The sequence below is a fragment of the Sitophilus oryzae genome, unplaced genomic scaffold (genome assembly GCF_002938485.1).
Source record: "Sitophilus oryzae breed Bouriz unplaced genomic scaffold, Soryzae_2.0 scaffold_926_pilon_pilon, whole genome shotgun sequence".
In the NCBI taxonomy this organism is placed as follows: Eukaryota; Metazoa; Arthropoda; class Insecta; order Coleoptera; family Curculionidae; genus Sitophilus; species Sitophilus oryzae.
In genome coordinates, this window is record NW_022147557.1 from 162,638 (window position 1) to 178,030 (window position 15,393).

Sequence of the window (15,393 nt, forward strand, 5' to 3'; positions counted from 1 at the left end):
TTTATTGAAGAGACAGTGTCCTGTAATCCCAAGATCGTCCTTTCTTAAATTAAGGAACATTTTTGATTTTAAAATACCTCGAGTATCTTAGACCGTTGGAGCATTTCCAGTCTACGTTAAAGATGGAGTCTTCCAGGATCTTGAGTTCCGTTTTTAGTTAGTTTTTCACGCAAGATTGTTAGCTTTTTTATTACACTAGCCATTCCCTTGATGGGATGGCACCCAGAGTAAGAACGCTTTATTTTCTTCTCTAAGTTTCTCTATGCATTTTTGACCAACTTCGAATTGATGGTTACTGAGTTTATTGGTCTTAAGGCTGCTTGACTGTCGCATAAGATTGATAGTTAGACACTAATTGTTTTTAAATTTGCTAATTACTAGTAGAGTTAGAAGTAAATCTCTGGTATCTATGAATAAAACTTTTTATCCAAAATTTACTTAACGTTACCGAGATTATGCAAAAGTTTAAATTGCTCTATGACTAAAACATCAACCTATTCGGAGCATCAATCGCTAACTTTAAAAGTTCTCCGACAAACGCAAACATTTTGAATGTAAGTGCTCCGCTCGCGTTGAAGCCGGACAAATAAAATCGGGCTAAAATGGACGGGCAGTGGGCAAATAATGATTAACTGAAGCGATTGAAGCGACCGAATAGCTCTCCTAGCGATATTTTCTCTTCAAACTGCTTCAATTTAGAGAATCTGTATACTTACATGCAGATTTAAGCTTTAGGAATAAAACATATAGGTTTTATAAAGATGTAATAGTTCAAAAAAGAAATGCTCTATGATATAAATATAATGGCTCACTTTTATAACGTTTTTATTTAACACTTAAAAGACAGCAAAAACGAGATTTGCTATGTTAGTATACGACATAAATCAGGATTGACTGGCGTATTCATTTACTTTCGATCACTTCCTGTTTCACCGAAAATGACTACAACTTTTGATTTTTAAATAGCACCCTCGGTATTTTTTTTACTTTATTCGATAGAAAATGACAGTCTGTATAGAGTGACATATCATATGTTAACTTTTGACATTTTCCCTTAAAGCAAAATTGTATTTTAAATTTCAATCTAGAATGCCATGGCTGTGTTACAAACACTAATTTTTAATCAAGGAGTCTTGGAAAAATAGATTTGATCGTCTAATGTTAATAATGTTAATGTGTTGTTCCTGGCCGGTTAAAAGATGCCCAAATCGTATTTTTAATCATATCTCATTTTTTTGAAATGGAACGAGGGTGACTCATTAGCATGTTTGGAAAAAGCATTTTTACGAATAATTTGATACCACACACTTGGTATTTTGAGTCAAATTGTTATGAATCGCATGATGCAATTTCAAATAAACCATATTCGAAAATGTCAAAAGTTAACAAATGATGTCATTCTATTCAGAGTGTCATTTTATATCGCATATAGTATGAGACTATACCGCGGGTGCTATTTATGCATATATTGATTTTATGGAAAGCACTGGTCATTAAAATGTTGTATGCTATGTTATAGGGCTTGTTTCTCTCTACAATTTCCTGTCTCACAATGTACCGTTTGTGTCCGGGAAGGGTTCATAGTTTCATAGTTTTCGATTTTCGAAAGTACATGTATATTATTTCGTATATTTTTAATTTAATTGATTTTATGGAAAGCACTGTTCATTAAAATGTTGTATCCTATGTTATAGGGCTTGTTTCTCTCTACAATTTCCTGTCTCACAATGTACCATTTGTGTCCGGGAAGGGATCATAGTTTCATAGTTCATTAAAATGTTGTACGCTATGTTATAGGACTTGTTTCTCTTTACAATTTTCTGTCTCACGATGTCCCCTTTGTGTCCGGGAAGGGATCATAGTTTCATAGTTGTCGATTTTCGAAAGAAATCAGTACAGGTATATTATTTCGTATATTTTTCATTTTATTGATTTTATGGATAGCACTGTTCATTAAAATGTTGTATCCTATGTTATGGGGCTTGTTTCTCTCTACAATTTCCTGTCTCACAATGTACCGTTTGTGTCCGGGAAGGGATCATAGTTTCATAGTTGTCGATTTTCGAAAGAAATCAGTACATGAATATTATTTCTTATATTTTTCATTTCATTGATTTTATGGAAAGCATTGTTCATTAAAATGTTTTATCCTATGTTATAGGGCTTGTTTCTCTCTACAATTTCCCGTCTCACAATGTACCGTTTGTGTCCGGGAAGGGATCATAGTTTCATAGTTGTCGATTTTCGAAAGAAATCAGTACATGTATATTATTTCGTATATTTTTAATTTAATTGATTTTATGGAAAGCACTGTTCATTAAAATGTTTTATCCTATGTTAGAGGGCTTGTTTCTCTCTACAATTTCCTGTCTCACAATGTACCCTTTGTGTCCGGGAAGGGATCATAGTTTCATAGTTGTCGATTTTCGAAAGAAATCAGTACATGTATATTATTTCGTATATTTTTAATTTAATTGATTTTATGGAAAGCACTGTTCATTAAAATGTTGTATCCTATGTTATAGGGCTTGTTTCTCTCTACAATTTCCTGTCTCACAATGTACCGTTTGTGTCCGGGAAGGGATATATAGATACATAGTTTCATACCGCACGTACCGAGGGTGCTATTTAAAAATCAAAAGTTGTAGTCATTTCTGGTGAAACAGGAAGTGACCGAAAACAATTGAATTAGTCAATCAATCCTAATTTATATCATATACTAACATACCAAATCTCGATTTTTTATCTGAAGAACTAAAAAATTTATTGGTATGAGCCATTTTTGACACGCACCCGGTATTCTGAATAGAATGACATGTTGTGTTTGATATTCTTAATAATTTTTTACTATGTATTTTAAAACGGATATATTCATTCACTGCGTCATTACCTAGTGCTATACATTTTTCTTTCTATATAGGATACTAAAAAATCGATCTATTTGGCTTATTTTTGTTTTCCCTGAAGATACACAGTTGCTTGATTGGTCGCATCAGTTTCTATTCAAAAAGGAATTCAATTTTAAAATTCTTCATTTACAGTATATCGAGTGAAGCGAAATTCCCCATTTCAGAAATAAATAGAACATAGCTTAGATGCAATACCCTAGAGATGAAGTTAGAATTTCATTTTTTTTTCAATTTGTTTTAATCAACTTTGAAATTGCCTGGAGTTTTGGTTCTGATTTTATTATGAAATATTTAAAAACTGAATATATTACATCCTTTTTTATTTTTTTAGTAACATGGTGTTATTTTTTTAGATGTACAGATATCTGGTGCTACGCTGAATTTAACTCACGTCAACAGAGATCACATGGGAAAATATCTGTGCATTGCTGATAATGGAATTCCACCAGTAGCTAATCAAACATTCAACTTAGAAGTTTACTGTAAGTGAAAATGAATACGGATAACCACAGAAGAAAAATAATCAACTTAAGTTAACTACCATAAGTTTTTATAATTAAACTATTGTAAAATAAGGAAATCAATGCCTAACTATAGCACAATAACTTTTCATTATTTAAAAAATTAAGTTTCATCCAAACAGTTTAAAATATAACGTTGTACATCATTCATTTCATGATTTAAATGTAAATAAAGTACACTCTAGCATACATAATATGTATGTTAGAGTGTGCCAAATCTCAAATAGTTGAGAGTTTTTTCCTACATTTGCATCATTAAACAAGTTTTATTTCTTTGCAGTTCCTCCACTAATAAGCATACAAAGTCAAATGGTCGGAGTCTCAAACGGCTCAACAGCTGTGCTCGAGTGTGATATTGAAGCTTTTCCGGAGCCAATAAGGTGAGTTATTCTAGGATAAAAACGGAAATTTGACGGGATTTGATGGTTTTGGGCTGGCCTGAAATATGTAAGAGAAAATAGAGAAAGTTGGTTTGCAGTGGAGGTTTTCGCAGTGTATATGTTTCTTTCATTAGAGTGCATTAACTAAGTGCTTGCTTCGATATACTGTCTTAATTCTTTCATCTTTATAGACGAAAATATAATACAACGTACCAAGTGAAGATGTATTACTACTGTTTTATTTTGTTTTTTATGGTTTTTAATAATAATCTCAACATTAATACTTTTGCATTCCTTCAATGCATCAAGTTTTGAAAAACACAGTGTGGATATATTTATGTATGGTTTTAAATAAAGAGTTTTCATGTAATTTAAATATTACTTGTGCACAACACATTGGGCTATGAAAAACCATTTTGTTCTAAATTTTTATTTTGGTTTTAGTAAATTTTAAAATTAGTTTTTCAACTATCTATTTGATTATTATAAAAAAAGAATGAAATTATTGGACAAACCTACAGTAAGATTAGCCATAAAACATGGCTAAAATACGACTATTTAGCCATGTTTCATGGCTAATCTTACTGTAGGTTTGCCCAATAATTTTATTCTTCTTTTTATTATAGTCCCCACGATAACATCTTTTGTTTATATTTGATTATTAAATATTATACCATCCTGGCAAGCGAAACCTTGGGTTGGCGTTTACATGTATAGGAGTGAAACTATGGCAATCTAGTAAGTCAGTAAGATCAAGAATACGAAGTATTTATTACAAACTTGCCGTCTGTCTTTATTCAGTATATCTTATTTTACTAAGCGTGTTGACCGTACTATTCGTACACGCGAAAATCGGAACCTAAGGCCAGAAATGCCGACCCTAGTATACTACTACTGTACTGACTAACGTATTTTTTTATTAGATGTCTATACTAATATATAAAATCCTTGAGTGACTGACATACTGATTAATCACGATCCTGCTCAAACCACTCAACGTAAGACGCTCAACTTTGGCGTACAAGTTGATTCTAGGGTGTAGAAGTTCGATAAGAAGGGATTTTTCGAAATTTCAGTTCCAAGAGGGTAAAACCACCCCTCAAATATTACAATATTTTTTATTTAAAAAACGGTCAAGTTTCCGAAAAAACGCTTAATCACGTATATTTTATTTTGTTTTTTTACATATTTTAAGATTTTTTAAAAATGTATACAGGGTGTTTCGAAAAATCCGGTCATTGATTAATCGCGATCCTGCTTAAAGCGCTTGGCGTAAAAAGCTGATTTTTGGAAAATAGGTTGACTTTAGGGTGTAGAGGTTCGATAAGAAGGGATTTTTCGAAACTCGAATTCTAAGGGGGTCAATCCCTCAAATATTAAAATATCTTTTATTTAAAAACCGGTGAGTTTTTCGGAAAAACTCTTAAACACGTATATTTTATTTTGTTGTTTTACCTATTTTAAGATTTTTTATAAATTTATACAGGGTGTTTCATAAAATATGACCATTGAGTAATCACCATTCTGCTTAAACTGCTTGACGTTTAAAGCTGATTTTCGGTAAACGGATTGACTGTGGGGTGTAGAGGTTCGATAAGGAGGGGTTTCTCGAATCTCAAATTCCAACAGGGTGAAAACGCCCCTCAAATATTACAATATTTGTTATTTAAAAAACGGTTAGTCTTTCGGGAAAATGCTTGGATAAGCATAATTTATTTGGTTTTTTACATATTTTGAATTTTTTTTTAAAAAATCATAAAGGGTTCCAAAAAGTTGGGTAATTTCTTAACCACGCTTCTGCTTAAACTGCTTGACGTAAAAAGCTTATTTTTGGCAAACGGATTTTTCGAAAGTCAAATTCCAACGAGATGAAACTACCCCTCAAATATTACCAAGTTATATAATAATATCGTCATATTGTTTTTTCTCATGCTGACATAAATGTGAGAAAATTTTATCCAGTTTGTATATTAATGGAAATTCTTGCTTTGCTTATCATCACCATTACAAATGATTAATTCGACGCGAACGAAGTCGCTGGTACAAGCTAGTATTTATAATAAATCTCTTTAATCAGATTTTTTTTCAATTGTTCTAATATTCTGTGGACATACGTATTTGTGGAATAAAAATAAGTTAGTTGCACACAATTTACCTCTCTCTTAGTATTCATAATTACATTCTACGAACGTATATACAGATGCACGTTGTGGTAATTTAGATCTTCCTAGTATTAGCTCACTACTCGAATTTGCGGTAGTTTTTAAAGTTTGAGAAGTCTCTCAAGGTGGAATTCGTAATTTGAAATTATATGCATAAGCTTGCAGACTCTTTATGAGCTCCAGCACGCAAATTAGGTCTTAATGGTTAGGTAAACTTAGTCGGTAAAGCTTGGTAAACTAGACGTAAGATTCGTACTATATTTAATAACAAATTTGGTAGCATATACAGTATGTCCCCGGATTGTCTTTACACGAGGAAACACTTTTTTATCATTGACATTTTCAGAAAAATGCATTCTTGATAAACAATTTTGCTTGTTCTAAAATGGCCAATCCCGTTTATACTTTTATAAATTTCCATACCGTTTCAGAGAAAATTTGAAAAAAAAACATTAGCGATTTCTGCAGTCGATCGCGACGAAGCTGCCATATCTCCTTTGTAATAGAATAATATCAAGCTTGGTAAAATTTTATCTTTTGGTTTGTTATTCTAAGATGGGACCATTTCAGTTTACGAAGTTATCAGTTGACATAGGCAAACGAATTTTAAAAGGCCTAAGCAAATAATCTAAGGATATTCAAGACACATAAACTCTCTAAAAGTACGCATATATCCTGAGAAACTAACTAAGCAAATAATACAATCTTCTAAATAATTGAAAGTCACATAAACGAGGGTAAAGTAGAACAAACATTCATCCCTTATTATCAAAACTTTATTTGACAGAGTGGTACCAGTTGTGTACCCTAGGGATATCTCAAAATAAACAACGCAGAAAAAGCACGTAGGCATGCTTAACGAAATAAGTAAAATTAAATCATCCCATCGCTAGAGGTTTTAAATTGAAAATTAAAAGTCTTAAATATATGTTTTAAAATCAGAATCCAAATGTTCACGAGATGAATGTCTGAAAATGATAGAAATAGGATTATCTTTTTTCCGTTCCTAGAGTTAAATAGAAATAGACAAATGAATGAAGAAATAAAGATTTCATTTCTAGGCGGTTTTTTAAGGTAAGCCTATGTCACGATATCATTTGTATTAGTTAAGGTAGATTATGAATGTTTTTCAGCAAATTGGTAAAAGAGTAAGATTTACACGGAAGGGTTTAAAAATTACATTTAATTAATAAATAGGACATGCTGATGCCCTCTCGGGACAAGGACCAGAAACAAGGGTGAAAGAAGTCTAGGGATCTTTCGGGGAAGGAGCCCTTCGGCCAATTAAAAAGGTGCGAAATATGCATTTGGATGGGTATTCGAAGGTTCCTCAAACAGGGGCGTGCCGAAGATGTAGTAACGCCTGTCCGAGATAGTACCAGCATCAGTATTTTCATCTTCAAAATTAGTTTGGTACTGACTTTTAAATTAGACGGTCGAATTTACTCCGTGTAGGTCTTATATTGTCCAGTGGTCTTTTTAATTGTTTTAGTAAGTTCTCTATCTAAAGATTTTCTCAATTAAATTCTCAAGTTAGGAAATTCTAAGCTATTCATGCTTACAGTATTTAAATTGTTGTTTTTGGATTTTCTCTAATATTTTTCTTTATTAATGATTTAAGACTTTCTGTTTGTTCTAAAGGCTTTAGTAAATTTTAGATGTCATTGCATAAGTGATTATTTTGCAATTGTTCTTTTTATTAAATTCTAATTTAAATTTAATTATTCAGTGAATATTTTTTAATATATTAATTTTCTGCCAATGATAATTCTAAGAGAGATTTGAAAGTGTATGCTAATTGTTGATAATTTAAATTGGACTAATAAGAAGAATTTTTTTTTTTTTTTTTAACTTTATTATCTCTGAGTTTTAATTTCAATTCTCTAATTGTCATTAATTATTTCTGATACAATTTCTTTCTTTTTCATTAATTATAAATGTTTTGTTGTTAAATCTTTTTTTTTATTTTTTTTTATTTATTTATTTCTTTATATTAAATATAGTTAGGTGTTGTGAAAAATCGGCATTTTATTTCTTTATTTCACCTAATCACTAAAATATTAAGTTATTTAAACTGTGATAACCGGTCGAGTGGTTCAATCTTAAGAATGAGTCCAAGATCGAAGGGGTAGATCTACAAGGGGATCAACGAAGTCTTCGACAGGTTCTTGTTGTTGATGTATTGCTGATGGATGTTGACGTAATAAGGTAAGTGGCAATAGAGTTTATAGTAACTGAATTTAGAAAGAGCCCTTACCATAAAAGTGCGATGCCTTAATTTCGATCTTTAGCTGGTTATATTTTGTTTTTATATGTAAACGATAAACTATATTTACGCTCTGAAAAGTCGGTGTTCTCATTATCCAAGTTCTGCCTACCGCTCAATAAATTATTTTAATTATAATTATATAAAGGCCACACTACCATGTTAACGGACAAATCTGAAAAGTTTTGTCACACCTTCCACGTCTCTTAGCAATGTGCACAGTTTATTTCGTACGGTTTGGCAACGTTTTTACTGTTCTCTCTTTGTTCAGTACATTATAAACGCATTGCACTCTTCTTACATACGGAAATCTCTCCCAAACATAAACCTTGCCGACACTAATAAAATATAAAACAACTATGAAATAGGGAATAATAGATGGCAGATGTAGAGCAGTTTGTTAAGGACTGTTTACATGTTTTCGGTATTGTGATAATGCCATAATATATATTTACATCAGATAGTTGTTTGCGGAGGACAACCACTGCAGTTACATGCATTGTTGCAATAAATTATTTCGGCATTAACGTTTTGTTTGGACAAATGAATGTGAATTCTGTATAGAGGTCGTTGCTTGGCTATGAATAGGGTTCTAGTTCGATGAGGCTGTTTCAGATTTATCATACTATAAACGTACGGAATTTCAAATAATAGTTATTGACGGTTTCGTTTCGTTTGGAAATAATGACAGTGATTTGTTTGTAGTAGTATGTTATAAGTAAAGGTGTGAATGTAATTAAATAAAGTGCATCGAGTTTTAAAACCCAATTTTAATAATTGAAGTAAAGTACTTTAAGTTTACGTCTTCTTATTGCTGTTAAGGCTATTCTGAAGGGGGCCTACTTTGTTTACGCTGCATCCGAACCGCGATCATCGCCCATATCATTGCCCATAGCCTACCAACATAGCGTGTATCTAAATCGACTCCCCATATAGCACGTCCAAATGAAATTACATTTCTACAAGGGAGACACATGAGAAACAACATATGTTAAAGTGAACCTAAGTGTTCATCTAGTTCTAACATATACATATGAGATACACGCAGGTTTATATTGATAGAATTGTGTGATACAGTGTTTACTAGTTGTATACCGTATGCACTCAAGATTCTAAAGAGTTTTTGTAACGTGACAAATAATTATTAAAATGATGAAATCTGACGTCGGTATATGAGACATACAATGTATAAGTCATATGTATGTGTGATACTTCGTATCATAGTTGTGCCTATAGTACACACCTTGTAAAAATGTGACGTATACACATAATATAAATATCTATATAGACATTTTGTAATAGTGTACTGTTGTGTCTACATTCTAGCATGAAATGAAGGTGTGCGCATGCGCGGATAGCCTCAGCGTAGACACACCGCCCAAGTGTATCTTATGTGCCCTCTCTCCTTTCTCCTTTCTAGGAGTGGTATGTGTTAGCAGCCATTATTGTTTTATCATTCGGAAGCTCTATATAAATGTTCTGTTTGTGTGTAGTATAAAAGAGATTTTAAGGTAAGGACACGTTTTTATTTACTTTGTGACACTTTCCTAAGAGTATTATTAATATTATAGCAGCGACTCTTCCCTTATTCGATACCCAATTTACCAAATTTTGACTCCAATGAATGAAAACTACAAATATTCTCGTATAATGATAAAGAGGTTAGCTGAGTTAGCTCTGCAATATATATTTTTTTTTAATTTGGAAATAATAAAAATCTAAATGGACCAGAGAAAGAAAGATTTAAACACTTCAAGAACTTCTTACACTGATATTCGGTAAGTTATTGATGGATCAATATACAGATATGTTTAATATTCAATAATCAGTTTCATATAAAATTTAAGGGTGAGATTGTTAATCTGGAAATAAAATACAACAAAGTCCAACAGAGTGCTCGTTGAATGAGTATGCTAACAAACCAACTGCTTGGAGGGAAAAGAGGAGAAAAAAATGACTAAACGAGGTCCACCAAATCGTGGCGATATATGTACCAGTGTTTACCATTTTAGTCTGTTGTTATACTAGGTACTTATATTTTTAATACATTTTGATACAAATTCTGTTCTTTTACAGTGTTTTCCTACTTCTGGTTTCTGCAGTGTAAATAATTATTATTATTGTGTTATTTGCGCTATTGCGTTCCATGATATAAAGAAATATAAGAATTTTATTTTTTAACTACTTAATCCATTTTATAAAACAAAAATGATACATTTAATACAAAACAAAAATGGAACAATTTTAAGGCTACTTCTCTTGAACTTACGATCGAGATACTTTTGGAAAATACAAAGTTTTGCCTTCCTAATTTTCGTTCTAAAAAGATATAATTGGTATCATTGAATAAATATTTCTTAAAAAGAACGAAAAGTTAGGCATCAAAACTTGTATTATTTCCTAAATTCGTTCATAAGAACTAGTTTTATCTAGCACAAGATGTATATGCGAAGCAAAATACATACGTATACACGCGGTAGTCACAACTGCAATGTGTAAACATAGTTTAAACGTAATACACAAGCACTGTGTATCCTACGGCACACTGTGTGACCCTTACTTTGTGTATACGTAAATGCTATACTGTGGCTACATTGTGAGGCGGACGTTTAACCTTTGTGCATACGTGTTGAACTACAATGTGTAAACGTAGCATATTTATATCGGGGTAATTGTGTCACCCTGTGTCTACATCTAATAATGTAAACACATCGTAAATGTGATTTGATGTGCTGTATGGGTCATAGCTGCGACATATAATCTGTCCAACGACAAAATCCTTGACAGTGATGTGTCTGTCATTTTAATTTTAAAGTAGTTTATTTTATTTTACAAAAGAAATAAGTTGGTACAATTAGAACTTATAGCAGGAAATTAATTATTTAAAATTTGAGTGAGAAGTGATTAAAAAAAATTTGAAAAAATCTAATCGGATCATTTTATTAAAAAAAATTACGGTATGTGCTAATACAAAACAAGCAAGGGTGTATTATAAACAAAACACCCCATGGCCAGAAAAATATAAAAAAGATTTCTTACTTTCAAGCTCCAGCAACTTCCTGCCATGACCAACATGACAGACAGGCTAGAGACATCGATTTGTGACGTCACCGCACTAGTCCGGTTTTGTATTGTGCCATATGGTACTGCATATAGGTTTTGCATAAATAATAGTATTTATTGATAGTTTTGCCAGATATAAATATGAAAAATATTATACAGAAAGGTATTAAAAAATAACATTAACTTTTTATCGCGTTAAAGTAATTGAATAGCATTAAAATTTAGATCTAAAGCACGAATATTAATATGAAATAAATTACGGCATAAGATGAACAAAATAAAATCTAGATAATATAAAGCGTGTCCTAAAATTGCGTTAGCGAGTATTTAGCAATTAGTAATAATATACCTTTGATAAAAAGTTTCCAGATATTAAAAAATTTGAAAACTATACGTTTATCGACAAGTTAAGAAAACGTATTGTATATGATAACGGCAGAATACATTTTAAAGTTTAATTAAAAATAATTTTAAAAATTTGCCTAACATATTTAAAAAATGTGGATATCAGATAGAATTAACTATTAACATTAAGTAATTTGTAGTTCGATGTTCATCAAGTAACCATCTCCATAAATCGTAAATAAAAAGATAAAGATATCATTTTTTTATATAAAATACTGAAATAAAGTACAAATTCATTTAATTTCTTTAAAATATATTGCCATTTCATAATAATAATAATACTTTTCAATATTTATTTCATCCTGAATTTCCAAATCTTGTTTTCTTTTATCGGGACGTTTTCTCTTTATGGGAACATGCACAGAGGGTCCATAAGAGGGTTGATTTGGAAAAATTGTAGGCACAGCATGTTCTGTAGGTTTTGGACGTGACCTAGTTACCGTTAATATTGTTGGGAAAGAGAATGTAGACAGATCCTGAGGACTTATTATAATTGCTGCTACAAGGCACAGGCACAGAACAATGTCGCGGAATTTTTTATTTCACAAAGTAAAAATAAAGAAACCAAAACTGTTTTACATAAAAATACACGTCACTTACGTTGGTTTAACACTATACACTAACACTAACGCTATTAATTATGTTTTTATATAAATTCCCCAACTTTTTCCTAGCCCGGACTCACAGCCGGCATCGCCGGTGTTACTATAATTTTTACCGAAAGTATGTTTTTTTTTTGGCAGGTACGATGTTATGAATCGGATCTAGATAGTTCACTATTCACTCAAAATTATTTAGTATAATTTTATTAGCATAGAAACGCGTAAAAAACACAGATTTGTTGCGAAACTAATGAAAACAATTGGTTTGTTTACGACTACTAATTCTGAACCACTTCGGTAGAACTGTCAAAACAGTCAGTCCTTGAATATGACGTTAGCCACGTTCCTGCATTTATTATTACATTTTTCAATTTAAATTATGTACAAATAAAAAAAAATATATTGCAGGGAATAAATAAAAGACAACATAAATAATACAAAATATTTTATTAATAACACTTACTGAATAATATACCTTAAAAGTTGGTTAATTAACTTTAATCTTAATTTTTTAAACCAGTACCTTTTGACATTATCTCTCTGCAGTAAAATATACCAAAATGTGTAAAACTTGGAAAATAAGTTTGTTATACATCTTTTATTTATTCACTATTCTAATAAAAAATATGCTTTCCTTCAGAAACTCTCTATTTATTTATCTAGTAATGCTAAAACACTCTATATGAAAGTCGATTAGAGAAAATAGTATGATTCATTGGCAAGCGATGTAAATATTTGTGATCAGGTAAAATTGTGATGTAAGAGGAGGCTTAGCTTGCACGGGCGCGGCAGGTCAGTCAGTCGTTGATAGGCCGGCCGGCTGTGTATTGTTGCGTTTTGTCACAGAGCTGACAAATGGAGGTTGTGGGATGCGAATCTGTTTAGCGGCAGAGTTACGTCCGGTGAAAGCCCCTATACTATTTCAGGTTACACTAGCTAGTTGTTGAAGATTATTAATCAATAGATCCGAATAATATTTGAATTAGATGGAAGATATGGAATGTGATATATTGAATAGAATTTCAGTGATGTCAGTGGCTAGGGGGCGGAGTACCCCCGGGTGAGTCTTACTATTTAACTATCAATTTTATCCAGATCTGTAAATATTTGTTTTGTTATTTTCATGTACAATGAGAGAGTGCTTGCCAATGACCAACTAAATGGATATTTGAGGTGAATTTGCATTGTGAGACCCTGTTGAGTAAGCCCCAAAAATACCGATTTTACAAATGTATTATTTACCTATTGTGTGATGTTATTTTACGGATACTCCAGTTTTTGGTGCCATATACGAGATGGGATACAAACTTTATTTGTGGCTAATACAACTCTCTAGCAAACTGTGTCTCTGGGCACCGAATATTAACTGTAAGCTATGGTCTGCGTCAACACTTAATTTTCCGTCGAGTTTTCCTCCACTTAATTAAAAAAAAACACGAAACACACGTGATAGCACAGTCCAAAATGCAAAATATTTATCATCTCTATTTGACATAATTTGAGACAAAATTATAACCTATAATTTGGCAAGAGTTTGACAACTCTCAAAAATATTAAGTCGAGTTCATACGCATCGGCATTCGTTTGTCGTTCATCGTTCCGTCAAACCAATCATATTGAAATATGGTCAGTCATTTTTGAAATAAAACTGGTTAAAAACAACAAGAGACGACACATGTCTGATTTTGATAAAACCCATCCATATTTAACTTAAAAAAATATTAGAAACTTTTTTTGGTGAAATAAATGGATTGGTACCTGGACTGCTTTCTTTCTGTCATCGTCTCTGCCAAATCTTACCTGAGAAAAAAAAACAGCGTATATCCGATCTCACACATCCGGTCACTAACCGTAGGGAATGAGCAGTGTGGAACAACAGCAAGACAGAGTTTTCAGACGGTCACCCGTCCATCCAATTGCATCGTCTAAAGTCGCTTAACATCGGTGATCTATCGAGAACCGGTGTTTCGACGTAGCTGGGCCTCTGCCCCAACAATTAATTTATAATAATAACCAACTAACACTGGCTATTCCATTGAACTATAAACTAAAACACGACAATTTTAGTTGTTTCTGAGACGATCAATACTTGAGCTTATTAGTAATTAATTAGTGGTCAGTGTATTTATAGTTGTTTCAGTAGGGTTTTAATTAATATAGCAAAATAATGATAAGCTTACACGTTTATAATGGGTATTATATTATACTGTTAATTTTTTCTCCTAAATTTTTCAAATTGAAGTATGTTGAAAATTTAAGCCCCCATTTTATTTTTCAATTACATTTGATATCAATTACTAAACTTTTAGTTACGTAATTGAGTGCGCGATTTTTAAATTCATTGTTACCAACCATTGATATATTCGTCGCCTGGCTGACTATTTTGAATTTAAATTTCCCGCTGGGGCTTCAGATGGTTGCTCTGCTGTAAAATATGTCAAGTTGCCACTTTATTAATTTAATAAAATTATATAAGGCTTCTTGCCACTTAACTGCTGATATAGAAATTTAATTCTACGCTGTGTTTGTCATAATGTGGATCAACCCGCTCTCACTACTGGTTTCGGAGCCCTACACCATCATCAGGTGAGTTTGGGCAGATCGACAAAATGACAACCACAGCGCCGAGATAGTTAATTCCAAAGACATTATAAAGATAGACCGAACATCTCATTCATATATACTCGTTGGTAGTGTATCAAACATTCCAATGTGTCAAACAAAGACAGAAGAGACAGAGAAGTCTAAAATTTCCGACCCCGGCAACCGAGCCGGCAACTAGGCGCATTTGGATTGTTCTAATGGCCAGTGGCGTATCGTTTTTTGGAACGAATTTAATTAGTAAAGTAAAAGTAAAGTAATTAGTAAAATTTTTACTCCATATTAATATACTACATTAACACTTTTTCGTTAGATGAGTTTTGTTATAAGGTCTAATATAATAATATAATTAATATCCCACATATACTTATGTTGAAACGTTAGTAGGTAGTTTTCGAAAATCGCTCCAACGTCGATATTCAATTTAAACTTTCAGTTACTTCTATATAAACTTTCAGTTACTTTTGAATATTTACAGGGTGAC

At 32.0% G+C, this 15,393-nt stretch overlaps 1 protein-coding gene across 1 annotated transcript in view; it reads left to right on the plus strand.

Moving 5' to 3' along the window:
- The window catches only part of LOC115890808, a 93,695-nt gene that overhangs the window by 47,775 nt on the left and 30,527 nt on the right, over positions 1-15,393 (plus strand). The window contains exons 8-9 of the mRNA XM_030911157.1: positions 3,263-3,391; positions 3,711-3,810. Coding sequence (XP_030767017.1) covers positions 3,263-3,391; positions 3,711-3,810 — 229 coding nt within the window. The remainder of the gene's footprint in view (positions 1-3,262; positions 3,392-3,710; positions 3,811-15,393) is intronic.